This window comes from Corythoichthys intestinalis, chromosome 6 (assembly GCF_030265065.1).
Source record: "Corythoichthys intestinalis isolate RoL2023-P3 chromosome 6, ASM3026506v1, whole genome shotgun sequence".
Taxonomy (NCBI): Eukaryota; Metazoa; Chordata; class Actinopteri; order Syngnathiformes; family Syngnathidae; genus Corythoichthys; species Corythoichthys intestinalis.
This window is the reverse complement of record NC_080400.1, coordinates 46,203,180-46,227,854: the sequence shown is the minus strand read 5'-3', so window position 1 is coordinate 46,227,854 and position 24,675 is coordinate 46,203,180. Positions and strand designations below refer to the sequence as shown.

Sequence of the window (24,675 nt, the reverse complement as noted above, 5' to 3'; positions counted from 1 at the left end):
TGACCCTTGGTGGAACTCACACTTTTCAGCTTTGACAAACAGTTTATTTTCTAGTAGTCTTTGCAGAACCATGCGGACATGTTGGTGATGTTCCTGCAGGCTTCTAGAAAATATCAGAATGTCATCTAAATAAACAAAACAGAACACATTTAGCATGTCACGCAATATATCATTTATGAGGCCCTGAAAAACAGCAGGTGCGTTAGTTAGGCCGAAAGGCATGACCAGGTACTCGAAATGCCCGAGCGGGGTTTTGAAAGCGGTTTTCCACTCGTCTCCCTCACGAATCCTGACTAAGTGGTAAGCGCTGCGCAAGTCTAATTTGGTGAATACTGTGGCTGATTTCAACGGAGCAAAAGCCGAATCCAACAACGGCAGCGGATATTTATTTTTGATAGTGATCTCGTTGAGACCCCGGTAGTCGATACACGGCCTAAGACCCCCATCTTTTTTGCCGACGAAGAAAAACCCCGCCCCCAAAGGAGAAGATGACGGGCGAATAAGGCCAGCAGCCAAGGAAGAGGAGATGTATTCCCTCATTGCCTCTTGTTCCGGTTTAGAGACCTGGTATAATCTAGAGCTAGGCAACGCGGCATTAGGCAATAATTCAATTGCACAGTCGTACGGACGGTGCGGTGGCAGGGTCTTGGCACGCTCTTCGCTAAAAACGTGCTGGAGGTCATGATATTCGGCCGGAACATTCTCCAAATTGACCGGCTCGATGGCCGCCTGCGTTTGACCAGGAAGTAAACATGCAGAACGTAAGCAGTGCGCATAACAAAATGAGCTCCACGTCACTACTTGTGTCTTGGCCCAATCAATATTAGGGTTATGCACTTTTAACCAGGGGAGCCCAAGTACAACTGGAGCCGACTTGCACGGCATCACTAAAAAACTACGGATCTCAAAATGATTACCGGAAAGCTTTGTTTTGAGCGGAGGCGTAATAAATCTCACGTCCGCCAGGGGTCGCCCATCGAGATCTAAAACCTTTTTAGGCCGAGCTAGTTTTATCAACGGACATTTAAGAGCGTCAACAACACTTCGGTCTATAAAGCAGTCATCCGCCCCCGAATCAACTAAAGCAGTAAACCTAAAATTAATCCCACTATATGACACCTCTCCCGGCAGTTGCAGTCTCAAATCACCTCGAGGGTGTATTGGTTCATTTAATTTGTCGCGAGGCAACTCGTTCGATGGACTGCGGTCATGCCTGAATCTCGTTCCCCCTCGGGCGAGGGGAGCCCCAGCGGCCGAAGATCCGAGGCGACCTGAAGGGATCGCGTCACAGGCGGCGACATGGTGCCCCGGCAAGCCGCAGTACAGACACAAACCCGTTGTCATCCGTCTCCGTCGCTCCGCTGCAGAAAGACGACCGCCACCGAGTCGCATAGGCTCCACTCCTGTCGAGCCTGGACCCCGCGTCGGCGTGGAGACAAATGACGGCTCGACGAAGCCATCTGCACGGTCCGCTGTCGGGCCGCCCCGCGGCGAAGGCCAACGACGTCCCCGAGTCTCCATGGCTCGTTCCCTCTCGCGCTCCTTCAGACGATTGTCCAAAAGCACGGACAGAGAAATCAGGTCCTCCAGACCCGATGAATCATCCCGGGCCGCCAACTCATCTTTGACAGCAGGCGACAGCCCCCGCCGAAAAATACCACACAGAGCCGTTTCGCCATAACCGCACTCCGCGGCCAAAATGCGGAACTGAATGGAGTAGTCCGCCACAGACAGATCGCCTTGAAAAAAATCCAGCAGGCGGCTGCCTGCCTCCTTGCCTTTAACCGGATGGTCAAAAACCCTCATAAACTCAGTCTTAAAAGTCTCGTATGACTGACGGATCGTGGGTGTAGAGTTGCTTACCGCCATGGCCCACGTAGCAGCTTTACCGGCGAGGAGACTCATGGCATATGCTACACGGGAGCTATCACTCGCAAATGTGTATGGCTGTTGGTCAAAAACAAGGGAGCACTGGTGCAAAAATTGTCGGCAAGCACCGGGTTCTCCCTCATATCGATGGGGGTGTGGCAACACCGGCTCCCGAAAGGACGCCGGCGGACCCATCGAAGAGGGAGGGAGCTGATCGGGCGCCACCGCAGCGTCAACTATGCCACAAGACTGTGAAGGTGACGTCATCTTTTCTACTCGTGTAATTAGCGAGCCGATCGCGTTTGCTAGTTCACGCAGTGACTGTTCGTGCTGGCTGATCACGTGACCGTGACAGGCGATTACACGACGAGTACTTTCAGAATCTGTGGGATCCATGGTCGGACTATTCTGTTATGTTACAATATGGATCCAAACACAGACTTTGAAATTAGAAGTATTTATTACAAAAAACGAGAACAAAGGGAGCACGCCAAAGTAACGCGAGTAAGAAAATACAACTGAGAGAGCACGCTAAGTAACGCGGGTAAGAAAATACAACAGAGAGCACGCTAGAAAACGCGGGTCAGAAAATACAACTGAGAGAGCACGCTAGAAAACGCGAGTAAGAAAATACAACTGAGAGAGCACGCCAAAATGGCGTGAATATAACAGTACAAAATTATAATTACAAAATCCCAATAAAACACAAAGGTAAATGAGATCAAACCAGAACACGATCGAAGAATGTCGGGAAGCACCAAGGGTGACGATGAGCACACAGCGGTAAGCAAAGCAGGTAACAAGCAAATGCAATAGTCCGACACTCGCAGACGGTGACAGGAGTCCTTAAATAATGAGCGCTCCAAATGTGCCACAGGTGTGCAGCACAGCCCCGCCCATCCAGCTGCATAATGTGCTGGAAAGGAAAGAAAAGAACTGAGAAGGCACATAAACATGACAAATAGGGGCTTAGTCCTTTTGAAATGACCTGTCTGCACTGTAGTTCTCAAAAGCTATGACAAAACGGTTGATGAAAAAGGTAAGTACAAATTATTTTTATTACATTATGATCCCTGCTGAACAACCCTGCATGGTAAGTACCACATAATTGACAGTTATACAGTTATAAATACTTCATTGAGTTATGTGTGCAGTGCAAAGATTTTGTATTCATTTTACACACACAACAGTGTATATATATACAAATATATATATTTGTTGAAACATGCAACTCGGCAACTCAAAAATAAAAGCTGAAGTCTTTCCAGTCTTCCAGTCACTGTGCCTCGGAGCAGATCGAAGCTTCTTGAACAAATGCATTTTTTTTTTTTCCAAATGAGTGAAATGTTCTAAAGACTTATAATCACCGAGAAAATTTACTACCCTCTGTGTGTGCTGATGCCTGCGCAATCCATAACAAGTTCTAACATGATTCCTCCCAAACATGTTGTCTTTGATTGACACTACATCTTCTGATTTGTATTTGTTTAAAAGTTATTAGTTAGGCTAGACTGAGCATATACTATAGCTGCATGACTTTTGATTATTTTTTTGCTACTTGTCATTACATTTTTGTCCAATTTAAGATTTTGCGATCTAAGTCATCTAGAACTAAGTGACACTCAACACAACTCAAAATGTTGCCTTTAACAAATATTAATATTTAATGGCAGGTCTGCTAACAGTCTGTACTGTGTCAATTTATTCGTTGGATTTACTGTATGGTGGCTGCAGTTACAGACTTTCTAGATAAAGTGCAACACTGCAGATGTTTAAACAGTTAATTTTTGGCATAGATTCAAATGTAAAATTCTTGAAGAAAAACCACAATGTGACCCATATACTGTCGTTGTTATGTATACAAATTGGATTTTTTTAAATTTCTTTTTCCATTGTTTTCAAACTATCTTGATGATTTATGACTTTTGCGTCTTTTTGTCATTTTCATTTTTATGTCACGTAAAGTACTTTGAATTAATTACATTGTGTTGATTTATGTGATACAAACAAATTTGACTTCCCTTCTGAATTTGATTTGGAAATTTGATACTACATTAATCACACACGCCATATGTGCTGGATGTTTAACAGCAGTTGACAAATGAAAATGGCACTTTTCTTCATCTTGTTGAGCAGGTTGCATTTAGATGATGCACAGGCTTAAACTGGCAATTATGTGGTAAGCCCATTTGTGGTGAACGACATTTTAACAAACTGGCTATGGGATGCAAAATTAGGGATGTCCCCGATTTTATCACGTGATCGGAAATATGGCCAATTGTGACTTTTTCCCGAGGATCAAAATCAGGTGAAAATTATTGGGTTTTTGATTTAAGAAAAATATATATTTATTATTTTTTAATGGCTAAAAAGTAACAATATAATCCAGAAATACAATCACATTGCTGAAAGAAACAAAAATATATACATTTTATACTCCGCAACACTCCCGGAAAAAGCAGAAGTACTGTAACATGTTTGGAACCTTTGTTGAAAAAAATATTTTTTTCATTTTCGGATCGCAACTCTGTAACAGCAGATTTTCAAAATCAGGTGACACGGACTCTGGTGCAGAAATATGCGATCGGGACATCCCTATGCAAAATCCATGCTCATGCTTCACATAGTCATAGCTTTTGCCCTATTGTGACTGGCTGTACCTTGAAGAGGAAGGTTTTTGCAATAGACAGGAATTGTTTAATAACTCTATAAAACACTGTGGAACTTTTTAGTAGATGGATGTGCTTCTTATCAGATGTACCGCATAGACATTGTTGAAACACTTCTAAACATAATTATATCAAAACAATAGTAAATACTGAGCAGATAACAACAATACCTACTTGTATAAAACTGACTTGATCTTTTTCAAAATGGCTTACAGATACTGATCACAAATCAAGTAATTTGCACATGTTTTAAATGTGCAAACTTCTTTATGTTAACACTAGACAGACTTGAAACAAGAAAAACCTTTTAAAAGATTTTAGTGTGAGAAGATGAAAGTACATTCAGGTGAATTAAACTTAGTTTTGCCCCACCATCTGTTTGTACAATCTATGGAGGAGGTGTCCAAACTATTACACAATGGGCCGCAGTGGGCGCAGGTTTTCATTCTAACCGGTCAAGAAGTAACCTTTTCATCTGGTGTCTCACAAGTGTAATTAGTGGATTGCAGTTAGGTGCTGCTTGTTCTGGCAGAAACCACTTTTGTTAAACTGTCTGTGCTGAATCAGTTGGAAGAAAAACCTGCAACATAAGTGGCTCTAATGGACTGGTTTGGACATCCATGACCTATGTTGCAGTTGCTAGACATGTGCCGATTACCGGTTGCAAGGTATACCGTGGTATGAAAATGTCAAGGTTTTAAAACCGCAAAAACTTTTCGTCATACTGTCCGTAGGGTATAAGCCATTTTTTACGGAGTCTTTTTATGTTTTCTCCATAAATACATGGAGAAATTCCTTGCTTGCAGCTGAAAGGCTCAAACCTCCCCCACCGGTTGTTGCTCAGTGTCACTGAGTCAGCTGTGCTAAACAATGGCTGAAGGAGGTGAAACTCCTGAACTTTTTTCCCCCATTGAAGAAAACGAAATCACTGGTATGCGAATACTTTGTCTAAAGAAAAGTTACAGACGGCATGCGCATGCGCATCTTTCGTGGCACGCCAGACCCACTTAGAGTGTTTGGTTCGAAAAAGCTCAATCTTGGTCTCATCTGACCAAAGCACACGGTCCCAGTTGAAGCCTGGGAGCAGGAGCTTTGGTGAGATGAGACCAAAATTGAGCTTTTTGGCAACAAACACTCTAAGTGGGTCTGGCGTGCTGAAAAGCACCTTATACCCACTGTGAAGTATGGGGGTGGGTCAGTGATGCTGTGGGGCTGTTTCGCTTCCAAAGGCCCTGGGAACATTGTTAGGGTGCATGGCATCATGAATGCTTTGAAATACCAGGACATTTTAAATCAAAATCTGTTGCCCTCTGCCCGAAAGCTGAAGATGGGTCGTCACTGGGTCTTTCAGCAAGACAATGACCCTAAACATATGGCCAAATCTACACAGAAATGGTTCACCAGACACAAAATCAAGCTCCTCCCATGGCCATCTCAGTCCCCAGACCTTGTTTTGTTGGCAAAAGGGGATTGTACAAAGTATTAACACCAGGGGTGCTAATAATTGTGACACACATTATTTGATGTCAAATAATTATTTCTTTATGTGGGATTTTTCCCCCACTGAATAAATGCACTTGTATTGAAGGTTGGATTTTTCTTTTTTTTCATCAAGGTCCCATACTATTTGAATAAAAAAAATATATATATTAGAAGCTAAAAACACATCTTAACCAGGGGTGCCAATAATTATGGAGGGCACTGTATATATTTTTAAAATGTATTTATTTTAACAACACTATACTTATGTTCCAATTTATAAATATGTTTTGAAAACGAAAAATACGGTTCAGTTAATTTTTTTTTAACCCAGATATCTCAAAGTAACATTTTAGAGCTGTAATTGCAATACCGTGATACTGTGAAACCACGATATTTTGGCTTAAGGTTATCATACTGTCAGACTATCATACCGGCACATGCCTAGTTGCAATCAAACTTTTGTGAACTATTACAAGTTGAACCCCTGGGCTCATTTGTAGGTGTACTGCTTCAGTGCAAAAGCTACTCATGCAGAACGCAGTTCTCTTTGGCGCGTCTCAGTCTGAACAGGATGTGTTTCTTGGGAAACTTTAGAGTGGTGCACCCAAACTGACTGACCCCACCCGTATCTCCCGGGAGTTTCTCACGTCTCTGCACCCAACTACGCCAGCCAGGCTTCCAACAGTACACACTGTCATAGAACCGAGAGCCATTTTCTCCGCCCAAAACATAAATTCTCCGTTTCCATCTGGCCACTCCCCCAGCTGCGATCCGCCGCGGTAGGCCAGGGAAAACCACAGGGCTCAGTGCTCTGTCACTGCCCCTGCCTGCCCCTGCGCGCTGGTCCGCAGAGATTGTAACCCCTCCTCCAGTCACCTCTCGCTCGTCACCAAATGCCCTACCTTCCCTGAAAAATAGTACCCGGCCTGTGGCGTCTAATGTCTCCAGATTGGTGTAGTTTCCATCTAGAAACTTAGTGGTATCCCTGATGTATCCGCCTATGGCACAGACTCCTCCTCGCACTGCTACACCCCCAGCAAGACAAGTTGCACCAGAGTCCAGAGCCACTCGAGTCCAGCAGTCTGTCAGGGTATGATAAATAAGTACCCCTGAGTGGACCACAGCCCGGTTCTGTTCAACTGTGGTTCCACCTAAAAGGTAGAGTCGTCCACGCAGAGTTGCGCAGGCAAAGGCACGCAGAGGTAAGGGCAGCCGTGGACCCGGTGCCCACCGAAGTGTAGCCAGCTTCAGTGTCTCGCTGGAATCCAGTAGTGCCGAGCGATTGCTTCCCCCTAAGGCATAAAGCAATCCACCACAGCCTACCAGACCCAGCATACACCGAGGTACGGCCATTGACGGGCGTTCTGTCCAGCGGTCCAGCACGGCATCATATTCGTGCACAGCTGAAGACACTGAGCCTGTTCCCAGAATCCCTCCTGCTACAAACAGCCTTTCGCCCACAGCCGTACAACCGGGACTCACCAATGAGCCCAACGGCGCCAGCTTCTCCCACCTTCCTGTCCGGGGGTCAAAGCAGTCCATTGTGTAGTCTTGTGCAGCTAGCTGGTCATCTTCCTTTTGTGTCAGGGCTATACACACAATTTTTTTCTCAAACATTCCCTCCCTTGGTCGTAGGGGCCCTCCAAGGCCTTCACCAGCTGCTGCAGGGCCCAACTCCTGGCTCAGTCTTCTACTCTCCTCCTGCGACAGCAGGCCTGGACGCAGGTGGTGAAGCAGCGCTGGCATATGGGCATAGCGATCCAACGGATGGTGTTCCGCCCAGCGCCTGGCAGCGTCGTATACCTCCGCCTCAGAGTCTACGCCTAAGCGGTCCGAACTCAAGAGGCTACCTAAGGTGCCTTGATCAAGAAGGAGGAAGTCTTTATGGCGGGACACGCGAGGGAAGTGATGGGCCACCAGCCGAAGGGAAGCACGGAGCAATAGCTGGTCATGGTGAGATCGAGCTAGAGAATACATCCCCAAACAGTTGTCCACTGACAAGTGCTCGAACAGAAACCTGAAGAGAATAAATTCAGAAGTTAAGAAATAACCTTACAATCAGTGGTTCTTCACTTGGTTTAGAGCTCTCAGAGTTCAGTGAGTCAGTCAAATGAGTTCAAATGAGATGAAGAACAAGACGAAGAAATCCTTCATCTGAGGAAACAAATACAGCGGCTCCAAAGTTTCTTCCAAACAATGCGCTCAGTCTCACCAACTATGCAAAGGTCCTTGAAATACTGATGCTGTTTGTTACCATGTATCTCAGCAAAGTTTTTTTTTTTTTTTTTTTTTATGTGGATGGTAGACAACAATTTAAAGGATAAGGGTAAGTTTCACTTGCCAAGGTAAAACGCAGCATTCCTTATCTTTGTGAGACAACAGCAAAAGTAATGATGTTCTATAATTAAGTTATTTTCTTTTTTGACTGAAATACATAATTTGTTGATTTAGCTGTTTCAATAGTAATGTGTGTGCTTCTTTATTTTGTGCAATAATGTGTTTAATTTCGAATTAAAAAAAGCATTGTAAAGGAATACTTACATGTGCTCACAAGTGCTGGTACCGTACCCCTTTAGTTTTGAAAGAAAACCATGGCGGTCACATAAAATTGTTAACATGAAAATCTAAAAAAAAAAAATGGCATTGATTTTGAATACCTGTTCATCAATTTTTGGGCAACAAAACTTATGAAACTGGCCTGGAGAAGAATGATGGTACCCCATAGACTCCACCATCAGTTGGCAAGGCAGCTCGTGATGACAATGCGCCACGCCTTCCCGTAGGGGACCGACACAGGCAGAACATTGAGTTGGCTTTCACTGTGATAAACTCAAACAGACGCTGCGTTCTAAAGCCGGATTTAGTTGGAAAAAGGACAAAGATATTATTATATACAAGCAGGCAGGAGTGTCTCGAGTGATTTGGTCGAGGATTCAAGGTAATTAAATATATTAAATACCATGCATGCACTTTGAAACGTGAAAAAAGTCAATGGATAAAATTAGTGTAACTTTGGGTTGAAATATTTACGTAAAATGAAAGATAACTGCCCGTTTTTTTGTTTTTAACCAAGAATCTAGACTGTTTTAAATCTCTATAGAAATTCCACAATTTAAGCAATTATTTACAAGAATTTTCAACTTCAAAAGCTCTTTGTTTTGAGAGCCCTATTATGATGCAAAGGATTATTATTTTTTTAATGGCAAATGAAAATAGCCAATTTGGAGGCCTTAACATGCGAAAAAACATAGCAAAATGGCTCAGTGGCGCTCCCTTGAATTTTTTTAAAGAGGCCTTTCCTATTAGAATTTTTCAACGTAGGGCGATAAAATTTGGGGAGTCGATACCTTGTGCAAAACTGCTCCAAAAAGTCTCTTGCACCCATATTCCAAACTCAACAGGAAATTGGGTATTTTGGATTAAATGCAAAATTTATATGAGTTACAGGGTGCATAGCTAAGACACTGGCACCTAGGGAGTTAGTTGGATCCTCCTCAAAATTGGTGAAACTGTTCATGAGAAATATGACATCTTAATTAATAAAATGGTAAGTTTTCATTCACAGACCTGACCTGGGCGGGGTGCAAAAGTTGGCAATTTTTTGGCAACAAGCCAAATTCACTAAATGACTAATAACTCCTTCATACAAGGTTCAATCTTTTTCATATCTTGCATGTAAGAGAGGTATCTCGGCCTGAACACAACTCCATTAAAATATTACCCATTCGGCTTGGCGCCCTGTTTTAAAAGACAGGCTCCTCCTCCAAGGGAATAAAATCAATTGACATCAAACCTGCATCAAGGGAGCCTTATGTTCTGTATATGGTATATATGTATATGTTCTGTATATGTTAACACAAGGACATATGTCCTTATGTTATGTATATGTTCAGGTGCCTGATGAAAAATATTGAGGTTTCATTGAAGCAGAGGGGTCCAAACAGGAAAGTGAAAATGCCTGTCGCCATTTTGTCTCGCCACAAATTTTGAACAGTCATAAATTGGCAGAAATACAACATATTTACGCCAAACTTCCCGTGCTTTGTGAGAGTCGTACCCTGAAGGGTCTTGTAGGGGTCATTTGCATCAACTCTGCACCGCCAACTAGTGGCAACACAAAGTCACTTGTTTACTTCTACATGTTCAGTGCTTTTCAGATTGATCATTGTAGTTACAAGACCTTTTGTAATATTACATTTTAAGGCCCATGTCCACGTGTCTGTCTGTTGCCATGTCAACCCTTTGATAGTCATTAAAAGGAAGATTTTTTTTTTTTGCAGGGATTCAGGCAGCTTACGGAGCAACAAAATTTGGCACATTCGGTCGAATTGGAAGATTCATATTACTTTTGTATTAGGGCATGGCTGCAAAGCTCAGCAGCGCCTCCTTTTTTGTAGGACCCTCTTTAATAGGGTTTTTTTCTCCTAGGTGTGTTGAACGTATTTCTAATCCCAAAAAAGAGGCGAGTTTCGAACAAGTTAGGTCCTCATGAGATGATGAGGGGGACGATCTGCCACCACCCTGACCTGTGTGCTGTCCGAGTCGCACCAAACTGCGAGGGCCAGTTCAGTCCTGCTTGCAGGCCAAGTGGATTTTGTATCTCAACACAACAGTGGAATTCAACCTAATAAGTTTAAAATGTATATAGAAAAATGCAAATTTTGCTTTTATTGAGTAAAATTAAGATGATTCTGCATGCTTTCCTCAAGTATTAGGTTTCTGATGTCAAAATTGAGTGATTAATTAGCTGTTGAAAAACAAAAAACTTAAACTTAAGTTGAGCTATTTTGGGGAAAAACTTATGATGTTAAATATTGCTATTGATCCTGAAAATATAGGTGATTATCTCTGCATTTGGTGATTTTTGTGCATCTAGCATAGAATTTGAGAATTTTATAGTCATTTTAAGTTTTGTTATACTTCTATAAAAAAAAGTAATTAATCAGGATTTTATTAGGGAACGACTTTGAAGTTTTTTATGTCGCTGCTCATGGAGATCCATATATACCTAAGGGAGGTACCTGTTTTGGTTTTAGGTCGCTAGCGACTTTGGTTTTGAAATTTTAAGTTTTCGAAAATAGGCCCCCTATGGATCGGCCCCAAGCACCGTGTCCCATCAACTGATAGTGAACTCTATGCGTACCTTTAATTTAATAATGTTTGCTTTTATGCACCTTTTGGGAAAAATTACATGATTTTTAAAATTCCAATGAGTCCGTGCGCCTTTGCTAAACCGATATTTTCATGGCCACACAGCTCCAGTTCTACTGTATTAGCTTTTCTTCAAGAATGTTTAAACTACAGTTGTCCCATATTACCGATAATATCGGCCGATAAAAGCATTTGAAAATGATATCGGATAATATCGACATTGGTTTTTCATTATCGGTTTTGGGCCAATAAGCATATGGCAGTGCCTTATTGACCCTTTGCACTTGCACTTAATTTAAAAAACTGATGTTTGCACTATTTTGATTGCATCAATAAATATCGTGATGCAATATAGGCACCTTTTCCATAATTTCAGTTGAAGTTGTTCTCTTATTTTTCACAGAATGTTTATTTGGAAAACCTTGAGGTTGTTACATTTTTCATTATTAAAGCATCCAGTGAGGCATCAGAATACAATTAGTCATGATATGTTAAGTCCTCGACCGCATCTATTGATATCCGTTTGATATTGGTATTGGATTTTTGGAGTTTGGATTTGGAGATTGGACAGTTTAAACTACTTCCACAGATGTTCAGTAGGATTTAAATCAGGGTTCATAAAAGGCCACTTTATTATCCTGTTGCAAGACCTGTGACCTACAAGTGGATCAATATTTCTGACAATGGGAAGCACATTTCTCTCGAGAATACATTGACAGTCTTGAAATTTCAGTGTAACTGCACAGATTCGAGGCACCCAGTACCAGAGGAAGCAAAGCGGACTCAGATGACATATCCTCCTTCATGTTTCACAGTAGTAAAAGTTTTCTTGGTATGCTCCATTTTTGCATCCTTGGATCAAACTATTTTCAAACTTTTCTAATGGTTCCATCATTTTTGTCAAGGCCTGTTTCATGGGTTTGTTCTTAAAAGAATTCATTCATTCATTTTCCATGCAGCTTTTCCTCATGAGGGTCGCGGAGGTGCTGGAGCCTATGTTGAACAGAAATGCTAAACAATGCCCAATTATCATTGTCTGATTTGTCCATACAAATTTCATATTTTATTTAAACCTAATGCAGTGACTACTGTGGATTTTCTTTCATGAACAGAGTGGTATCAATCATTTTGTGTATATGCTAGATTAAATCACGATTAAACAACACACCTGGAGCATAAGTCTTGTAGAGGCATGACTTGAAGGCGATTGGCCGCCACGAACAAATCCTCAGCGGTCTCTAGAGACAGCCCCGCTTCTCCGGTGTATACAAACTGGATGACGGTCTCCATGACGGATGGTGTCACTTCTTCCAGTCGGATCTCAGTGAGGCGAGACTCCACCAGAGGACTGGTAAACATAGCCCTAAAGTATGGGCTCACCGCAGCTAGGAGCACCCTAAACAAGACAATGGAAATTTTGACAATCCAATGAGTTGTGCGTGAGTTGTGGAATGTGGCAGGTGTACCTGTGACACAGGAACTTCCTTCCCTCAACAAGCAGAGTCACATCACATAGCTGCTGAGCATCCAGGAGCTGCTTTATTCCTAAGGAAGAATGAAGAAAAACCCGAAGGGGATGGATCAGAACCACACTGAATTGAACAGGTGTGAAGGGAGGCCATTGGAGGAAAGAACTTAAACTGACTCATCCTGCAAGTCATGTGCCCGCCTCACCGAGAGTGATGTAGTCTCCCAGCGGAGTGGTGCTGTCATCGGGGAAGTCCTCCTCCTCTGAGTCACTGTCTGACAGCGGCTCCCCTTCTCTTCCATCCCCATCCTGCCATGGTTGGGGGCGCCACGTGACTGTGCCCCCACGCAAAGCATTCATCTAAAGTGCAATGCATACACGTACAGCGTGTATTATCTGATTGCTATGTATCCAAAGTTCAAGATAGCTTTGGAATAATAATAACAAATGCATGGGACTTAACAAATTAGATATAAACCCTGCATTCATGAAAGACTTTCCATGACAAGCTGTTTCCATGTCATCCTACCTTTGCTCTTCTTCTAGTTTCCACTGTGAAGGCCGGTTTTGTCTCACTTGAAAAGAAATGTATAATGTAGGTCGTAGAGGGCAAGTTCGCCTCCCAACACCCCTTTTATTGTCAGTCAGCACTGCGTTCCTCGGGGCTCCGCTGATCGGTCTTAACCCTGCGGTGAACACGCATTAGACAGGGATGCACCGAGCTTCGTCATGTGCAGCTCAATGATGACGAAGCTCAAAGAAAGAGTTAGAGGAATACAGGTCAAGAATTGTAAAATGAGTTTGGGTCCAGCCGGTCGCACTTGACATGTCTGACCGGATCACCGCAGCGCTTAGTTTCCGCTCACCTGATTGGCTGACCTTTGGCTCATGACAATAGCTTTGCTTTTCGTCCACTGCTGTTTCATTGTTCATATTCATGCTCAACGGGTATACAAATGCGAAATGCTCACACCAAACAAGTGCACACGACCGGAGAACATTGTGTTAGTACAAATAAATTACCATGGAAATGTTGATGTTCCTGCTATTTCTGCTTCCGGAGTCGTGCTGCCTTTCCGTACAACTTCGGTGTAGTTACAAAGTGTGCTTTTCATGAGACCGTGGAATTATCCATTGCTTTCATATTGTGAGAACGAATTATCATATAGTTACCTTTATTACGTATGACTTTACACAAGCCGTGTCAATACATATGTGCAACCCGGTAAAGGGCAAATATAGCAGCCATCTTTTTGTCTTACAAATTCCAAAACTTATGAACGCACCACCCGTCATATTTCCAATATGGCGACGTACGTGGTCGCAACTGCTCCAACGAAAAGCGCTACTAAGTTTGTTTCAACGTCAATGGTGCGACATTACATGACGCAGATGGTGTGTTTTTTAGTTCCCCATCGCTTTTCTCATCGGAGCAGCTTGTATGAGCATGTTTGTGAAGGATATAGTGACAAGCCGCAGCTGGACATGAGAGCAGTATGTGAGGAGACCGACAAAGTCGTCGCGAATGTGGAGAGCAGAAAGGGCGAGCTGCGGGGGGAAGATGTCAAGGAAATTGTGAGTAAAGCGAGAAAAGTCCTATTATGATTTACCGTCAATTTTGATTCGTATTGTATATTTACAATACATGTATGTTGATTAAACGTTTCAAATTTAATCAAATTACAAATACAGATTATACAATACAAACTAGAAATGCAGATAGGAGGAGCCAGTCAAAAATGTTCAAAATTATACCAAAGTCATTTGAAAAAGGGAGCTCGGGAATTTTAAATGTTGCTGAATAGGACTGTACAGATACAGCATTTCCCCTATGTTTTTCCATTATTAATAAAAAAGTGTGAACAAATTTGATGAAATATGCATTTTTCATTGTTTTGTAAATGCATATCATTAAAATGTTCTGAAAATGATTATCTGCTTTTGAGTTCAAGTATTTCAAAGATGTTTTTCATTGTAATGTTCTGAAAAGTATTTCCGCTTTTGATCAACTATTTAAAAAAAAATCTTTAATTATTAATTGATTAATGATTTTAAACAACACAGGACCATGGCATTGTCTTCTTGTCTGAGTTATTCCCTTGTTTTAAAGTTTACTCACAAAGATTGTCTTCTCTAATGATGAGTTATGATTTCATTCATTAAACAAATTCTAATTAACTGTGGATAAGTTAACTTAATTTTGTGACAACCAACCCTAACTTGTGTTATTTTGCTAAAAGCTAAGATAGCAGCTACAGTGCTGGCCAAAAGTATTGGCACCCCTGCAATTCAGTCAGATAATGCTCAATTTCTTCCGGAAAATGATTGCAATTACAAATGCTTCGGTAGTAATATCTTCATTTTTTTTTTGCTTGCAATGAAAAAAAAAACACAAAAGAGAATGGGGGAAAAATCATTAGCATTTTACACAAAACTCCAGAAATGGGCCGGACAAAAGTATTGGCACCCTCAGCCTAATACTTGGGAGCACAACCTTTATATAAAATAACTGCTAACAAGGGCTCTTCTTTGAAGGGCTTGTTTTTTTCCCCCTGTAAACTCTTATGTTGATGCCTTTTCCCAAAAAGCTCTACTTTTGTCTCATCTCACCAGAGAGCATTCTTCCAAAACGTTTTTGGCTTTCTCAGGTAAGTTTTGGCAAACTCCAGCCTGGCTTATTTATGTCTCTGGGTCAGAAGTGGGGTCTTCCTGGGTATCTCGCCATAGAATCCCTTTTTGTTCAGATGCCAACGGATAGTATGGTTTGACACTGTTGTACCCTCGGACTGCAGGACAGCTTGAACTTGTTTGGATGTTAGTCGAGGTTCGTTATCCACCATCCGCACAATCTTTTGTTTAAATCTCTCATCATTTTTTTGTTTTCCGTCCACATCTAGGGAGGTTAGCCCCATTGCCATGGGCTCCACGCTTGTTGATAACACTGCGCACAGTAGACTCAGGAACATTCAGGTCTTTGGAGCTGGACTAGTATTCTTGAGATTGCCCATGCTTCCTCACAATTTGGCTTCTCAAGTCCTCAGACAGTTCTTTGGTTATCTTTCTTTTTGCCATGTGGTGGCGCAATGTGGTACACATAAGGACACAGGACAGAGGTTGAATCAAGTTTAATCAATTTTAAATGGTTGCAAGGTTGATATAGTTATTGCCACCACCTTTTGTGTGCCACAGGTAAGTAACAGGTGCTGTTATTTACACAAATTAGAAAGGCCTCACATGATTTTTCAAAGGGTGCCAGTACTTTTGTCCGGCCCATTTTTGGAGTTTTTTGTAAAATGATAATGATTTAAATTTCCCCCCCATTCTCTTTTGAGTTTTTTCATTGCAAGCAAAATAAATGAAGATATTACTACCTAAGCATTTGTAATTGCAATCATTTTTTGGGGAGAAATTGAGTATTATCTGACAGAACTGCAGGGGTACCAATACTTTTTGCCAGCACTGTATATTCAACTAGCTAGCTAGAGAATGTGATTCCCAACGGTAGCTTGGTCATCAACACTTTTGTAACTTGAATACGACTTTAAAAAGAATCGTGAAGACATTTAAAATTTTAAATTGCTCTTTTTAAAAAAAAAAAAAAAGTAACTGCCTCTTTACCTTAAAGTTGGGTGATACTAGATAAAGAGAATGTAGATATTCTATTGGTATAATTCTGATAATGCCAAAACTCTATAAACAGGAGTGGAAAAATTATTTTTCAAACAAGTTGGCAGCAGTATGTGAGCAATCTTTGATCTTTTTTTTTCCTTATTTGGAGAGCCCGCTATACACAATATGATGACAATTATCACTGAACAGGCGGCTCAACCCGAAATGGGTAAATGTGGTCACCGGTAAGAATGCTGAACCTAAGATGTACTTATTGTGTTACTTTCAGGTGAGTGTATGGCAGCAACTCCAGGCTGTACGAAGGGAAATCTCTGAGCTGGAACAACAGAAACAGCATGTCAGTGGAACAGTCAGAGCTTTAGTGGTCAGTAAAGATTTTAGGTCATTAAGTATTGTCTATTATTGTTCTTTCATATGTTTTTTTCTCTGCTTATTATATGGACATCTTGCGTGCCTGAAGTAAAGATATCAATCAATTAATCAACCAAGATCTGTTACTGATCAAAAATCAGAATAATGAATTTACACACAAAAAAAACCCCCTGTCTTCTTAGGCAAAACACAGAAAGCAAGCTCTCGCTAATGTAAGTAAAATGTTAATTCATATTAATTGTAATGGATTTATATCATTTGACTTTGGTCCCAAAAAACATACTCATGTTCGCCGTGTAGCTTCCAGAGTACAATCAGGCACTGCAGAAAGGTCGGGAGGTCCGTAAAAGACTCAACAACCTCTACCCTAGAGAGTCGCAGTTGGATCAAGAACACTTCAGCCGGGCACTCAGGCTCCCCAACACCACACATCCTGATGTTGTGAGAATCCACACCGATCAGATGTACACAAGAACTGTTATTCTTTTATAGTTGTTTTATTATAGTATTGACTTTTCCTTTTCAGCCTATTGGAGATGAGAGCCAAGCCAGGGTAGTGGAGCTGGTTGGCCAAAAACGTGGTGAGTGTGGCCTTCGAGGATGCAGTGTATTGTGATATGATCCAGTATGGCAAAGGCATGTTATACACATGGCAATATATTGGGCAGAGCAATGTTTGTTTAACTACCGGTAATTCTGTTTATTACATGCTATTGCAATGTTTTTGTTTTTTTAGGAATAACAGTTAGCTTACATACTTGATGTTTATAAGAAGCGTGTCAGAGTCAGTATAAAAGAAATCGTGAGATAAAGATGATTGTAGTTGCGTCTGGATGCCTAATTCACTGAGCCGTCTTGTATCCATTGTCTATGGTTATGGTTCGCATTAAACGAAAATCACGCATGGGCGTGACCATGACCTGTGGCGTCACATGGTAAGATGGCATCTGTAGGAAAATTTGATGAAGAAAATGGATAATTTCAATATTTCTTAAAAAGATATTTACGCAATATATTGAAAACCCAACATTGTATTGCTATTGGCGTATTGTGTCACTTCATATCACAATACACTGGTAATATTTCCCATCTCGATTTATTTATACTTTGTACGTAACACATTTTTTTTCTTTTAGAATTTGACTTTAAACCCAGAGGCCATGTCGAACTGGGGGAGCTGTTGGGTGGTCTCATCAGGCAGAGGTGATGCTGACTCTGGTTGTGGTCTCTCGATTTCTTTTTGTGTGTGCATTGGCAGCAATTACATGGGAATTTAGAAAATGATTATTCCTTATAAATGCTTGCCGTACCCTATACATTTACACAAGTACACGTCTTTTCTCTCTTTCAGGCATCTTGCTCATGTTTCAGGTCACAGATCTTACTATCTGAGGGGCGCAGGTGCCAAACTTCAGACTGCTCTCCAAAACTTTGCGCTCGACACTCTGCAACGCCGTGTAAGCTGCTAAAAGATTACATATTGCCAAAATGTGTTTCTAAACTATATGAATATATATATATACTTTTTGCTCCAATAGGGTTTCATTCCAATGGTTGTACCTGACATGCTGAAGGGTGCAGTGTTTGTAAGTTACGTATTCTTTTTTTGGCCTAGGTGTGTTATTTTGACTTAACATTCTTAACACCTGCATTATCTCTTTAAAACTAAAATGGGACGGAACTCAAGTTCGTATCAGTCATATTGCTTATCTTTTCTGGTAGCTACTTATGTTTGAGAGACTGTCTCATTGGTTGACATCTATAGGAGGGATGTGGCATGCAGCCCAACGCCCATCGTTCTCAGGTGTACTCCCTTGACCCGACTCGTTTCCCAGACTTGAACCTGGCTGGGACTGGAGAAGTTGGAGTGGCAGGTCTTCCCTACTGTTTTCCTACGTGTTTATTTTTCTCCTTTAATTAATGGAACATTATCTTTGTGGTTGATCAGTGCTACTGGAGAGATGCTTATTGAAAGTTTTTGATTTGAGGATACTATAAATCCTAGTAATAATTATTTACTTCGAGTGTGCATTTCAGATTAACAAATGTTTGCTTATGCATGATAATCAATACCTCTTCCTAGGTTATTTCATGGATCATGCGGTTAATTTTAAGGATCTACCTGTCAGGTATGAAGTTAATCTAACTCATTTGGGTGAAATGTTGTGTGTTTCTGATATGCTTTGTGCTTCCCGCTGCAGGACAATGTGCAGCAGTACATGTTATAGAGCAGAAACAGACACAGGAAGAGAGACCTGGGGCCTTTATAGAGTTCATCACTTCAATAAGGTTGGTATAGTCTAAAGCCTATACTAGGACCTATTAGGAACAGAGGACTTCAAAACATATTGCAGCACTTGCTTCATAATCTTTGTGATGAGTTTGTCCGGATTGTTTACACACATTTTCTGAAAGCATGCTTCATATTCTCTGAACTCTGCACATAAATCCAAAAACAGAACTGACAAAACCTCTCACTTCTTCTGCAATACAACACTTACTATTCAAAACAATTTTATTTTTACTCCAAATGAATTTTATTTTGACACACACAAGCCATCCTATGAAGACTGAAGAACCAGTTGAACACTGATGTGCTCAGTTTGATACACTGTATGATGAATGGAAGACACATGTTTTTAATTATTCTGGAATATATTCATCACCGGAACACAAGAATAGCTTGCACAGTACTCTGTAACAAAAATTTATTTATTTTTCCCTAAAAAAACAATGTACACAATGTGCATCCCAAACTACACAAAGTTGCACATATAGTCGTCTTCTTACAAAACAACAGAATAATTTAGTGTATAGTTACAAAAAACTAAACAACAAAAAACTATGCCGCATCATGTCTTCTGTTACGGTCTAGCAACACCAACTCATCCACATCACAAGCGATGTTTCCCGTCCTCTTCCTCCTCACCCTCCTCTTACTCTGAGTCTGAATATTGGCATCCATTGTTCTGAAACAGAAGCATTCATCTGTTGTCCTTTTATGCTAAAGTTCCAATTGGCAATTGTAAAACTGTGTGACTTGTGTTAGCCCATGTGATGAGTCAGTGTGCTATAGTAGGGCAATGCAGTTTAGAATTTTGAATGATATTGTATTCCATGTGAAAACAAGAGCATTACCACATGAAAATTGGACCAAATGCAGAGAATTGTAGGTAGTGTTTTGGAAAAAAGTGTTTTAGAACTGCAATTTCAGTGTAAAGAAGGAATTGTCTTATGTAGTTTAGCAGAACGGAATCATGTGATGGGGTTGGTGCAAGATACTTTTGTGGGCATTGGGTCTCAAGCAACAGAAGATGTGTGTAAACAATCAAAAAGAACTAAAATGTCACAATTCATGTGTCTAGGTGGAGATGTTTGGGGTGACGGCAAACGAGACAGGAGAGGAGAGTGCTCAGCTCCTAGAGGAGTTTGTCTCATTGCAAAAAGAGATATTTTCTGCACTGGAGCTACATTACAGGTCAGGAAAGTAGCATAATGGAATCCTGCTTAATTTTGCTGATCCCTGATTTATTTACTAATTGGGAATGCTTTATTTCACAGAGTATTAGACATGCCAACACAGGAGTTAGGTCTTCCAGCATATAGAAAGTATGATATAGAAGCCTGGATGCCTGGGAGAAACAGTTATGGAGAGGTCAGTACCATTACATTACTGCGATCATAGTTATGTATAAATTATTACCTCGTTTCTAGTAGAAGGCAGTAACCTGAAATTAGGCAAAGCGCAATGTCTATTTTCCTATTTGGCAGGTTTCGTAGCACTTCAAGCACATTCTGATGTGCCAGATGTCTTTTCACTACCTTTCAGATTTCTAGTGGTTCAAACTGTACGGACTACCAGAGCCGACGCCTCAATATACTGTATGAGAGAGAGGATGGCAGCCTGCACTACGCCCACACAGTAAGACAGCAGAGGCTAATCGGGTGTTGTTTTTTCCTCTTGCTGTATTAGCATACATCAAACCTAGTGGCTGTGTATTTTGTTTTAGGTGAATGCTACAGCGTGCGCCATCCCCAGAACAATCATTGCTATCATGGAGACTCACCAAACTAAGGTAAATTATAACTTGATTCATTTGGCTTTAAACTGACAGTACATAAATCGTATGAAGACATCAGAAGATGGTGCCCTCTGGCCAATATAGAATGCACAATGACAACTTTTTGTGGACAAACAGCTGACACTTAATCCGTCATACCTTAATTTTCGGACTATAAGTGTTGTGATTTCAATCTTTGTCCTACTTTTGGGTGTTGGGCATGGTTAAACACAAGTGTGCAATTGATCATAAATGGTCGCAGCTCATTCACACGGTGTAGTCATGCAGGCCAAACGTATTGTTGCCTCAGTGTTGCATTTTTCCAGCATTTTACCGGCTACTCTAGATCTTGGACAAGTCGTGGTTGCGTTAACAATAAGCCACTACTTTTCTCTCTCAATTTGAAACCTGCGGCTTTTACAACTGAGTGGCTTCCATTTTTTTCCTGTTTTTATTTTTTTGGGGTGACAGACGAGCTTTGTGTTTCCTTGCAGGCCTGCACGATATGTCGTTTCAACATTGTCATCGCGATGTCCGCATGCAAAACAGTCCCATCGGAGGACTTGCGATTGTTTTTTTTGTTTTTGTTTTTTTTTCTCGATCACGCAAACTTTTGTTTTGCTAGTGAAGAAGAAAAAGTTGATTTTCTCTTTTTACAGGTTCTTTTATTCGATTAATGAACTGGAGATGACAAAACACAATTCAGGAACAAAAAGAAGGCAATAATCATCTAAAATAAATACATTTATCAATGAAAGAATAATTAAAAGCTGGCCGGCTAGGACAAACGTCCCCAAGAGCCCGAGGCAGGTGCCCCCAAGTTGATCTGCCCTGGCCTTTGAGATCATATTGTTTACATTTGTTGTTATAGCAGACGGCAGGCTAGAGCCAGATTCTTAATAAAAACAGTGGAAAAACACCAGAGTGAAGAAATTGTGGACATAACTTTGAACAAGACAGACTCAAAACCGTACTCGTCTTCGGTGTGCACAAAGTAGACAAAGCACAGTGCGATGGGGGCAGTAAATGATTATTGTGAGGATGTGAAATGAATAGATATGTTTTTGTGAATAAAAGGACATATATATCTACCCTCATAAAAGCAACAAGTGTGCAGGGACATGGTCTACTTGATCCCTTTTATATCCAGCAATCTTCGTCATTCATAGATGAACCCCCTTAGCCTGGATTAAACAGTATAATATAAATATAATGTGGTCATGGTGAATCAACCAAAGTCTTGCCAAAGAGAGCTATTCAAGTCATCAGGTGAAAATTCTTCTTGTTTTAAGATTGCATCATATATCGCAAAACCCCAAAAAGTCGCATGTCAGTTTTTGTTTTCCAATATTATTCAGCAACTTGTAGTCAGGTGCGACGTACAGTATATATGAATTTTGTCCGGTGCGCTCGCAGTTTAGATATGTTGTCACATCCTTTTTTCTATTTCTGTACCCACAGGAAGGATCAGTGCGTGTCCCCAGAGCTTTGCAACCATATATGCGTCTTGATGTGATTGAGAGGCCAAAGTGGACCCCTCCTAAATACATTGGTCCTAACCAACCCAGCCGCCAACCCAGGCCTACTCCCACGATTACGTGACATCACTGTAGGAAATAATATGTTAGAGAAGTAGTGCAGTTACAGTAATGATAACTAGTTCCAGAATCTCAGTGGCACACAATTTACCAGTCGTCTTTTCATTGGGCATGTTCCTTTTTAGGATTCATGTACTGTATTTTCAAATTATACCAGAATTACAGTAACTCAGTGGGCAACTTGGCATACACTGCATTTTTGTGCTTTGCTGAGGTCTCGAACTGGTTATTGGCTAGTTGCTATTGTTGAATTATGGGACAAAATGTCTCAGTGACATTTGAAAGAATGTACATACTTAACTCTGCTACCTGTTTGATCATGTCACGTATGCATGTACAGTATGTATGTACTACTAATCCTGTGACATAACAGCAACTATTCTCCAGGACAGTTTTTTAATGCTTGACAAATAGGATTTTTTTTTTTAATTGTCTGAATATTTTTAGTAGTGAAAAGAGTATTTTGACCAAAAAATATCTCCTGGTCGTTGACATGACAAAGACAGTGGTACTTATTTAACATTAAGTCAACTAATATCAACGCTGGATGACTGTGAAAGCCGGTTGCCATTATCACGATGAATAGCTTGCATTTACTGCCCAACTTTATTATGTCACAATTGTGGAAAACATCCACAACAACAAGCAGCCGTCTACAATCGTTTGAAGCAGTTTGAAATAAAAATGTCACAACAAAATGTCTCTTAAATATATTTATGCGTGCAAAGGCCGACAGATGCATTTATCTGCAGAGGCCTTTAAATTAATTAATTGCGTTCAATATATTAATGCAAATTGGGGTTAGACCAAGACCACTGATAATCTCCCTCGATCTGGGGCTCCATGCAAGATCTCACCCCGTGGCGTCAAAATGATAACAAGAACGGTGAGCAAAAATCCCAGAACCACATGGGGGGGACATAGTGAATGACCTACAGAGAGTTGGGATCACAGTAACAAAGGCTACTATCAGTAACACAATGCGCCGCCAGGGACTCAAATACTGCACTGCCAGACGTGTCCCCCTACTGAAGCCAGTACACGTCCAGGCCCATCTGCGGTTCGCTAGAGAGCATTTGGATGATCCAGAACAGGACTGGGAGAATGTGTTATGGTCAGATGAAACCAAAATAGAACTTAATGGTAGAAACACAGGTTCTCGTGTTCGGAGGAGAAAACTACTGAATTGCATCCGAAGAACACCATACCCACTGTGAAGCATGGGGATGGAAACATCATGCTTTGGGGCTGTTTTTCTGCAAAGGGACCAGGATGACTGAGGTGTGTTTTGGGGCATTGTCATGTTGCAGGGTCCAGGTTCGCATCAGCTTTAATTTTTTCACAGATAAACTCATATGCTCCTCAAGCACCCTCTGATACACGATAGAATTCATGGTGGATTCTATGATGGTGAGCTGGCCAGGTCTGCTGCAGCGAAGCAAACACTTCCACGCTTCACATTTGGTATGAGGTTCTTTTCTTGGAATGCTGTGTTGGGTTTGCGCCAAACATGTTCTCTGTTCTGGTGGCCAAATAATTCAATTTTAGATTCTTCGCTACATGGAACATTATTCCAAAAGTCCTGGTCGTTGTCTACATTCACTGTGGCAAACTTAAGTCTGGTCTTTATGTTCTTCTTGGAGAGCAAAGGTTTCCTCCTTGCATACCTCCCGTGAAGGTTAAACCTGTCAACTCTTTCCGATTGTAGAGGCATGCACTTTCACATCAACAGTAGCAAGAGCCTGCTGTAGGTCCCGTGATGACATTTTAGGGCAGGGATGTCAAACCACTTCCACAAAGGGCCAAGAGGGTCCTGGATTTCGTTCCAACCAATGAAGAGGTCATGTTTTCACCAATCGGATCACCTACAAGTGTAATCAGTAGATTGCAGTCAGGTGCTGGGTGTTTCAGCAGAAAATTCATTGGTTAATCTGTTTGCGCAGTCTTGGTTGAAATGAAACTTAGGACCCTCTTGTCCCTTTGTGGAATTGGTTTGACACCCCTGTTTTAGGGGTTTTGGAGACTTCTAGCATCTTGCGGCCTGCTCTCGGGGTGAACTTGCTTGGACGGCCAGACATGGGCATGTTGGCAGTTTTGAGTGCCCTCCACTTTTAGACTATTTTCCAGAATGTGGAAGTGGAATGGATGATTTTATATTCTTTTGAGATCTTTTCAAATCCCTTACCAGACTCATAAGTGTCTACAAGCTTCTTTCTGAAGGCCTCAGACAGCTCTTTTTATCTAACCATGGTGTTTTCTCTCACTTCAACAGTCATGTGCACACCAAACTAAATGTGAGGTTTAGATAAGGCAAGCCTTCTTCAAAACGCTGGGTAATGATGTTTTAATCATGTGCACCTGATGTGATACACCCA

At 41.3% G+C, this 24,675-nt stretch overlaps 2 protein-coding genes across 3 annotated transcripts; one reads left to right on the top strand and one right to left on the bottom strand.

Moving 5' to 3' along the window:
• Positions 1-3,227: 3,227 nt before the first annotated feature.
• On the bottom strand, positions 3,228-14,025 carry si:dkey-260j18.2 (uncharacterized protein LOC325231 homolog). 2 transcript variants are annotated; one of them, XM_057839842.1, is made up of 6 exons: positions 13,663-14,025; positions 13,169-13,325; positions 12,846-12,999; positions 12,638-12,716; positions 12,340-12,567; positions 3,228-8,037 (listed from the first exon to the last, which is right to left on the bottom strand). In XM_057839842.1, the coding sequence occupies exons 3-6, from the start codon at positions 12,997-12,999 to the stop codon at positions 6,543-6,545; spliced, it is 1,956 nt and encodes a 651-aa protein (XP_057695825.1). In that variant the 5' UTR covers positions 13,169-13,325; positions 13,663-14,025; the 3' UTR covers positions 3,228-6,542. The 2 variants fall into 2 exon arrangements, with proteins under 2 accessions (XP_057695825.1, XP_057695824.1); XM_057839841.1 differs by lacking the exon at positions 13,663-14,025 and adding an exon at positions 13,506-13,653.
• Positions 13,870-24,675, top strand: sars2 (seryl-tRNA synthetase 2, mitochondrial). Its single transcript, XM_057839843.1, has 16 exons — positions 13,870-14,214; positions 16,538-16,633; positions 16,824-16,853; positions 16,942-17,082; positions 17,168-17,222; positions 17,778-17,844; positions 17,993-18,098; positions 18,180-18,227; positions 18,407-18,515; positions 18,725-18,770; positions 18,843-18,930; positions 20,007-20,119; positions 20,203-20,296; positions 20,471-20,563; positions 20,652-20,717; positions 22,164-24,675. The coding sequence occupies exons 1-16, from the start codon at positions 13,945-13,947 to the stop codon at positions 22,302-22,304; spliced, it is 1,563 nt and encodes a 520-aa protein (XP_057695826.1). The 5' UTR covers positions 13,870-13,944; the 3' UTR covers positions 22,305-24,675.